Source organism: Pieris rapae, chromosome 5, assembly GCF_905147795.1.
Source record: "Pieris rapae chromosome 5, ilPieRapa1.1, whole genome shotgun sequence".
NCBI lineage: Eukaryota > Metazoa > Arthropoda > Insecta > Lepidoptera > Pieridae > Pieris > Pieris rapae.
Genome location: NC_059513.1, coordinates 792,210 through 801,552, shown reverse-complemented (window position 1 = coordinate 801,552; position 9,343 = coordinate 792,210). Strand labels below are relative to the sequence as shown.

At 32.4% G+C, this 9,343-nt stretch overlaps 2 protein-coding genes across 2 annotated transcripts in view; one reads left to right on the top strand and one right to left on the bottom strand.

The window, feature by feature from the left end:
• Positions 1–1,021: 1,021 nt before the first annotated feature.
• Positions 1,022–3,517, top strand: LOC111000362 (stress-associated endoplasmic reticulum protein 2). Its single transcript, XM_022269766.2, has 3 exons — positions 1,022–1,168; positions 2,064–2,177; positions 3,000–3,517. The coding sequence occupies exons 2-3, from the start codon at positions 2,091–2,093 to the stop codon at positions 3,105–3,107; spliced, it is 195 nt and encodes a 64-aa protein (XP_022125458.1). The 5' UTR covers positions 1,022–1,168; positions 2,064–2,090; the 3' UTR covers positions 3,108–3,517.
• A 1,784-nt stretch (positions 3,518–5,301) lies between these two features.
• LOC111000363 overlaps positions 5,302–9,343 on the bottom strand; it is a 75,567-nt gene continuing 71,525 nt past the window's right edge. The window contains exon 6 of the mRNA XM_045628379.1: positions 5,302–9,116. Within this exon, the coding sequence (XP_045484335.1) occupies positions 6,931–9,116 (2,186 nt within the window). The 3' untranslated portion in view covers positions 5,302–6,930. The remainder of the gene's footprint in view (positions 9,117–9,343) is intronic.

Here is a 9,343-nt window from a genome sequence, read left to right as displayed (position 1 = left end):
CACCATTGGCTCAAATTGTAATACGATATCCTGTATCCTTTTCATATAGGTGTCTCATTCTTGTCTGTTTTACAATATCTTGTTATCTCGTACAACGCGAAAGGGATGGAAAATGGTACATTTTTACCCGGACATGGAATAATATTTAGGTTTTTATTTTTAACCCACATTTATATAGTTAAATGAATTAAAACATACTTATTATTGAAATACTAAAGAAAAATGTAGCTATGTAGTTAATTATAATAACAGGGCGTTTTCATCGTCTTCGTACAATAGTGGATAGTATGGGAGTCTATGTCGGTCTGCACTACAAAAAATAACTGTTGGCACAGATGCCTGACAAATAATAATTAATTATAAAGCAGAAATATGTCTATATGTATGCCTATCCTATACACATTCTTATGATATCTCTGCTCGTAAATATTTACACAGAGATGTGGAGGAACCACCTCCTCCTCTTTCAAAGTTGTGGTTCAGGTGCGAAGCAAAAGCTGCATCTCTTCCACTGATAATGATTCTATTTTCTTTATTAAACTATCTCAGTGTTGCCCTCTCTCCACGAGACAAGACGATTGAACTGTGTTTACTTATTGAGCGATCTCCGGTGATGAGTTATAATATCGATTGTGTAATATACCAAAGTATATTAAATACTTAAGCTTAAACTTCGCTTGTTATCAATCGGGTAAAAAGGTTTTAGACAGATTGTTCTAAACTAGCGACATCTCTTAACATTTTATTACAGCGTTGCGGCTTCTGTTAGAACCCTCGACTATGGTGAGAAATTGTCTTCTTCACTAGATGGCACTATACACATTAAGTTATCCAGCCATCTTGTGCTACTATTGATCCATTGAAATAATGCACTGCTTCCTTATAGTAATAATATTAGTATCATTAACTTAAGTTGGAATTTTTTTTAAATAAGTTTAAATTTTTAATACCATTTTATGCTTAACGTGCAAAAGTACTCTAATTTTAATTGTCTGGGCAAATTTGAAACATCAATACTGACGTGTCGATGCGACGTGTTGTGATATTTCATGTTTGACAATCAAGAAAAATTTGTGTTACTTTGCTGGATTCCGGATTTCACTTTTACATACGTGTCAATCGAGTTTGTACGTGAGCAGGCTATTCAGCCTTTAAATTTTTAATCATTGTGAGTATTTTATTGTTTTTAACATGATAAGTGTAGTAAGATTAAAACTAACAAGCAATCAGCTTGATTGCAGTAATACTTTAATTTCTTGTTTTAGCATAATTCAATCTGTTTAGTTCATTTTCTAAGATTTAATGTTAATGCTGACGATAGTTAGACGAAAACCTGTTGTTTAATGTATTTTTACATGTTTTTGAGGCTCTAGATGCTCAGACTTACAGCATGCAATTTTGTTGCATGCTGTAAGTGTTACAAAGCAGCTGTTTACAAGTTTCTAAGCAATTAACTGCGTATATAGGGATTTCCCATATACACATCACATATTGTTGTCGCGCTGCTGGCAGTTTGGCGTCTTACAATACTAAATATTAGTTTTTATTACGACGTAACAATATCTCGAAGTACTAACAAGACTTTCCTTTCACTTTTTCATTAGGTAATTGTAATTTAGTATAAGGAGATAATTAAAGAATTCCTTAAAACTAATTACCTCTTCCTATTAAATTGATTAACAATAATTGTTATTAGGAACTAATTACTAATTTGATAATTATAGTTCTATAAAATAGAGATTTCTTTAAATTTTGATTAAGTTTTGATTTTAATGTGATCCTCACTCGTGAAATAAGTTATCCCTCTACACATAAGTTTAATATTTAAAGGTAAAAGTTTGTTTATTGTATTTTTTATTTTAACCCTCTCTGTGCAAAGAGACTTTATATGCCTAGTATATGTCTAAATTTCATTTAAATCATATTGAAAATCAGTGAATATAATATTTTAATGTTACTATTTAATATAAAAACAAATATCTTAGTTTAGTTAGAATAAAAATAATCTTATCTAATTACATTATGTCAAACATTATTTGAGTTTCTATTTAATGGTATTTCAGGACAAATATAACTGGTAATCAACAAACATGGCACCAAAGCAGAGAATGCGCATCGCTAATGAAATTGCTAGCAAAAACATCACCATGAGAGGAAATGTACCAAAAACAACAAAGGTTTGTGGCAATCATTGAATTCTAAGTAGTGTAGACCATAGAAGGCTCCATATTCGTCCATAATTCATAATCATACCATAAATCAGTGAGCAAAATGTTTTCTATAATATGGATTCATAATTAAATTATATTTATTTACCTATTGATAAAGGACTACCTTAATGAGAAACCTATCACTATATGAATTTGAAAGAAAAATTAGATTCTTATCCATAACAAGTAAACTTTTTATTCCTATTAAAAACTGTGACTGAATAAATCAGTCACACATAAAAAGAATTTCATTTGATATGAAATTTTTCCTTTTGTAGTTTTACTTTTTATTAATTTAAACTTTGCTATCTTTGTTCAACCTTAGCATCTTGCTAATAACAGAACCATGAAATTATAACATTTATCCATATTTAATCAACATAGATTCAGGTGTTTAAAAACAAAAGATAAAATGTTTTCAAGGTTTTGTATTGATAATGCGTCGTAATTTATTGACAAAATTCAACAATAACATGTTTTCAATTTTCAAGTATGTTTAGTAATATATATATATAAATACATATATATATTTTACTACTATTTAAATTGAATTGATTTTAATGTTATCTATCCAATTTGACTTTATCTCAAATTCTATTTTGTTAATGAAGTTGTTATCTTAAATTGTAGCCTAATTTTTATAAATAATTTTATATTATTATTTTACAGCAGATTAAATAATATACTTATTATTTAATACTGGAACTAAAATATTATGTCCTATCCAATAAGGTTAGATAATTATGTTTATAATTAGTGTTAGTACTAATAAATTTATCTACATTTCAGGAAAAGGAAGACCAATACCCTGTATCACCCTGGCTCCTGGCTCTCTTCATCTTCGTAGTATGCGGTTCTGCAGTCTTCCAACTCATACAATCTATAAGACTTGCCTAAACTGTGATGCCTTTTCATACAAAGAAATCTATGAACATGGCAACACATTTAAATAGTCTGTTCTAATTACGTTTCAAGATGTTGTCTTAACTTAAGAAACAATGTTCATAGTTATTGTCTGTGGCACTTCAATGCGATTACCATGACCCTTTCCCATCACCACAGACATTCCCCTAGTTCTCATATCGCATAATCTCAGACCATAAATGTACTATATTCTTGTATATTGTAAATTGTCATTAATATTAAGATTAGCATTTGAAAATTCCATTCCTTTTATTTTCAACGCACAATGCGTTTAGTGAATTTTATAAATCATTTTATCGTTTTCCACCCCAATGTGCGAAATTATTTCGGTACTATTTTTAATTATTGTAATTTATTTGATTAAATACAGTATATTTGTCGAATTGTGTGTTTTTTTATTTATCATTTCGTTTCGTATTAGTCGTCTTATCCACACTAATTGTTTTGGATTTCTCTGACAGTACACCTATACTCTGATTTTCCGTCGAATTCTGACAGCTATCATTTTTTGACATGTCAGAGATTACAAACCTCTTTGGCCGGGCATATATTTCAATTTCAATACGAGTCTGAACATCTGACTCTATACATACTTATTTGTTAGTGAATGTATCCATTTTATAGTACATACTATGCTCCACATTAAAAGTGGTTTAACGGCGAGTGATAATTAAGTCCCTTTTCATCATAAACAGTAAAAATGCACAAGTAAAGATAACATTTAATTTTTTTTTAAGTTTTACTAAACCTAGTGATACATAAATATTTGTTATTTTTGTATGAGGTCATTTCAGTAAATATTAAGATAAATTTGCAGGTAAAACATATGTAGCATTCTATTTTACTGCCCTCATATTATAATGAAAAAATCTTTACTCTAAAATTAATTTTAACTATTGATATTTAAAAAAAATATGGCACAAGAAAATTTATGTTATAAGTTCAATTAAATTAAATTTAAGTCTGATGTAGTCTGTAGGTATACTTGGAATCGTGTAAATTATTACGCGTGAAGTGAACTCGGGCAGCAGTTTTATTAACTTTTGTTGAGCTTAAATTATTTTAATTGTTGAATTTTTCTAAAACCGCACATATAAGTACACCGAACAAAAATAAGTCATAGGCAATGTAGACAAGAAGGACATTTCTTACCTATAGGATAGGGAGCGAAATAAACATACGCGACACCCAAAAAGGGTAGTCATCCCAGCCCATGGAGACCAATTTTAGTATTTTTCGACATTGGGAGGAGTATGCTCTTTTTTTAAACAACTAGCGAACCGGCCCGGCTTCGCACGGGTGCAATGCTGATACTAAATACACTACAGAAAATCTGTGAACGTTGTATATAAAAATGTGGGTTATCCATAAGAGATAGACATATACCATCATGGACTTTTCTGTAGACCTTTTCAATGTGTACAATACTTAGTGCATTATTTTGATAAAACTCGTAGGGTTCAGGCTGCGTTTGCAATGTAAGCGGAAAAAATGTAATTATTTTCGACATCACATTAGAAACCTCAAAAATAACAATACTTCTCCACGTTCAGCACGTTTTTATTATGTATTGTTATTTCCGTCGCTGGAAAACTCCGATAATATACGCGTTCGATCGCTGCTAAATAAGCTGTAATGGGCTGTATAGATCTATATTAAATGAACAATGTATTCAAGGTATTTAATTGGTTAAGGAATAATGCTGTATTGGTTAAAATCGCTTCGAAAATTAGCCATTATTTGTCGTAAAAAGTAAATGACAAAAAAAGTTATTGTGGGTTATCCATAAGAGATAGACATATACGACATCACATTAGAAACCTCAAAAATAACAGTACTTCTCCACTATTTAATGGATGTTTTTATGCATATAAACTTTCCTCTTGAATCCACTCTATCTATTAAACAAAACCGCATCAAAATCCGTTGCGTAGTTTCAAAGATTAAAGCATACAAAGGGACATAGGGACAGAGAAAGCGACTTTGTTTTATAATATGTAGTGATTGGAAGTCGTATCGCCCAGGGAAGTTTCTCACCGGGAGTCGATCCCAGACTTCGCGTGTCTGTTAATCAACGTGACCATTCGAGTATAAGGGTGGGTTAGCAGCGTAGATCTATAGGACATCAGCGACTACACGAAGTAGTTGTATTAATAAAACAAAAAAGTACTGGTAGATTTTGAGTTTATTTTCACTAAAAGTAATTTTGAGAGCTTCGCGCTTAACATAATCGATGAACTATATAATACAAATTTACATTAGTGTCATGTGATACCTATATAAGTGCAATTTCGTCTTAACATAGAATTTACTTATAAGAAATACAGTTTTATGAGATGAAAACGCGTTTCATTTCAGAATTTTGCTATTTTAACGCCAGCTGTTATAATCAGTTATACAACGCGTTCTCATGTGAAACTATATTTTGATTTAACTTGTGATATGAGCGTAAATAACATATATAATTATTAATCGCTAAAAAAGGAAGGAAGGCAAAATTTGTTGATATAAAATTACTAAAAATCTTCGCTCTTGTATGGATGTCATGTGTCATAATCTTTGACATAACAGACTATGCAAAGGTTGTCCATTGGAATAGTTTCGGAAATGAGTTCACAAAACTCTTCAGATTTTTAATATTAGTATAGATAAATTATGTACATAATTGCCATCCTTTACTGAGAAATTAAATGTGTATAAAGTTTATTCTTAGTATATATAATTCAGCACCACGAATAGCACCTACATTGTCACTTATAATTAACGTGCAGATATATTGCCTGACCTGCAGACGTAAACAACAGATACATATATAAAAACTTTAGTTTTAGATATGAAAAAAGATTATTACACTAATATATTATATATTGTAGACTAGATAAAAATTATATTGTCATGTCCAATAATACTTAAATGGTGCAAAAGATTGAATCGTGTTTGACACTTCGATTCGAATTTAAAATTATCTATGACACTGGATAAACAACCGTCAAATGAGTAATTGCAAATTTTTCGTTGTCTTTGGTTTAATAGCGAGTGGCTCTGGCAAACTATTAAATTTATATACGCTTGTGTCGAAAATATTTTTTATCTATATTCTATGTAGTCTTTGAACTATCAAACTACACTTTTATAGAGTTTTATATGGATACTTTATTAAATAGCCATCATAATATTGATCCAAAAATGAATTAATATTTTTTAAAATCTAATATTTTGATTTTGCCAAGCTTCAAACACAATTGACTAAATGAAAAATTTGCAATTATCTAATTGTATACAACTTATTCTATTTGTTTGCTAGTCTGTGCTTAAAACTTTGTCGATAGCCAGTATTTAGTTATGTCTACAGATTATATTTACAGATACAACTGTCAATTTAATGTACTCTCAGTTAAGCCAGCCACCAAGCAGATCCAATATTAAGTATTGTTATGTTTTAGCTTACGTTACTGATATTTTAAATATGAGCAGATAGACATAATAACATCATAATTATCACAAACCTATGAGTGGAAAGATAAATTGTATTTGATCAGGGGAGAAAATAATAGCACTGGCAATGTGATAGGGCCCCAAAACAATTAAGACAAACTGCTCTATTATTTATGGAATTCGACATTTTGACGATCTGCCAACTGGTTTTTTGGATAATTGAAATTTATTTTTATGTTTTGTTCTTAAACCTCGTGGTTGTAGCATGTCAAACCGGACCTACACCGGTAGTACAATATAAGTAAGCGCAGAGTTTAGGCGAATTGAAGACGACACTATTTAATCTATGACTTATTGTGACTTATTTTAGAGTATCATAAATGGCCTCGTTGGGATATGTACCATTTAAATGGATACTGTTACTAAAACTAATCACATTATCTTTACCTAAATGTATCTCTGTCCTATCTAAGCTTTGATTATGGCTCTCCGGATAGTCATCCATATTGCTGGTGATTTCTAACCTAATAGCATGTTTTGGTTCAACTTTTACGTTATCACGCTCCCAAGAGTCTATTATCGAGACGTCGTTCTTGCTTCCCGTTTCATCAAAATCGCTTGATGCAAGGCTGGAATCGTCCAAGTCGAAGTTCGTTGTCTTCTCTATTACTACAACTTCAATGTGACGGAAGGCATTGTCTTGGTTTTCGATCATCTGTCTCGCTCTTTCATCATTGCGAGTGATGACTTCCTTTTTAACGATACAGATAACTGGGTCGTTTGCTAAGACATCATTCGAGTCGTAGTCGTCGTCATTTGTTTTGATTGGTGGAGTGCAGATCTCCGCATAAATGTTGTCCGAGTTTGAATCTGTTTCTATTTTTTCTTCTTCTATTTCGACCGCGTCTGCTACTTGACCGTACGGTAAATCTTCTATCACAGGTAGTTTTCTCTTTTGGATTGAAGATATCGAACGCCGCACTTTCTTTTGGATCTGTGGTTCTTCTTCTGAAATGTCGACTGCGGATAGGTCTTCGTCTATTTCTGAACGCGGTGTTGGGGCACGAGGCTTGTCAATCTTTTTTCTAAAGTTAACAGATTTTTCATCGGTTCGTTCCGTTTTGGTTGGCATACTATTGCTATTACCGCCTTCTTTCTTGTCATTCGTTTTTTTAGGATGAAGTAAGTTAGAAGTGGATTTACTCAGAACTCGTTTGGTTTTAACATGAAATTCTGAACACAACTTTTCAGTAATAAATGAATGTTGTTTGGAATTGACTTCGAACTCGCTATCATTGTATATCGACCCAGCTCCAAACATATTGATTTCCTCACAACTCTGGATTTGATTGTATGACTCTGATTTTGCAATAGCCTTTTCGGGAATCAAATCCGGCTGTATCCTTTGTCGCCTCTCCAAATGTGTGGATGACTTTGTCGCTGAAGACTTCTTGAGCATGTTCTCATCCAATGATTTCAGTTTCCTGCCCGAGCTAGAGCTACTTTCCATGGAGCCACAATAGTTAATTTGATCTACGCTTAAATTTTTTCGGCCATGTTTCATGTCGATGCCACTGTCTTCTTCTGTGCACGGGCTTTCCGGCATACCAGTTTGCACGGATACTGATTTAGTTAGTACTGGTTTCTTGTGACTCGAGCTACAATTGCTAGTTCCCATTTCAGACGAAGAAGTAGTCAAACTTTTATATGAATGGCTCTTCTCTGCCGTACCATCATTTTTCCTAAACACACCAAATCTATCTTCAATTAATTTCGCCATGTCTTGGTATCTCTCAATTGAACTATGTTTTTCACCTAAGGGATCGAAAGGATCTTTGATATCCTTATATCTTTCAGAATTTTCTATTGCAGTTATCTTATCATCTAGTTTATCCGTGCTCTTTAATAATTTTAAATTTTTAAACCATTTACTTTTCTTATTAGCAGAATCTTCTCGGTAACCATTAGATTTTTCATGTGAAAACTCTTCATGTTCAATTTTATCATCTTGCTTATCGTCTTTACCTTCGTCGTCACTGTAGACGTCGTAATTCATATGTTCGAGTTCGTTCTTACTAAGAAAAATAATGGACCCTTCAGTTTCGTCTGGGATATCCTTCAGTACTTTTTCACTTTTTCCAAAGAGACGTGACGTGTCAATTTTTAGGCCTTGTAGCGTAAATTTCCTTTCCTTTTCGAACTTCACCGGTTCGTGGTCTTCTTTCATGAGATCTGTAGCCGTTTTCGCTTTGCTGACGACCGTTGAGTTTGCGTATGAGATCTGTCTTATCCAGTTGTCAACATTTAGTTGACAGAAGGTGAGAGCTTTTTGAAGGCGCGCGGATAGGAACATTCTCTTCTCACTTTCAAAGCCAAGTTGGGTGCGACGGATCTTAATATTGCTGTTAAGTGGGAGAAGCTGAAGGGTCTCCTTGGCATGATACCTAGGGTCGGCTTGCTTGTTGATATTGGGTTGCGAGTTATAATCGGGGAGAGTGCACATGACTAAAACTGGTTCAGTGACAGCTTCTCGTAACAGAAGATCATCTGGAATGAAATAACAAAATTAATAGATATAACTATTTTTTTCAATCGCATTTATTTATTTACAATAAACACAATATTTAAAATTTGATCCTAAATCAACAAGAATCCAGTCCAGAAAAGGTCCCAAAAAACCTATGTAACACGTCATGTAGATTGCAAGAGCAAATTTTCGGCCTCTTTAGACCTCTTGATAAAATTACCTACATGTCTAAAATTTTACGGAATCC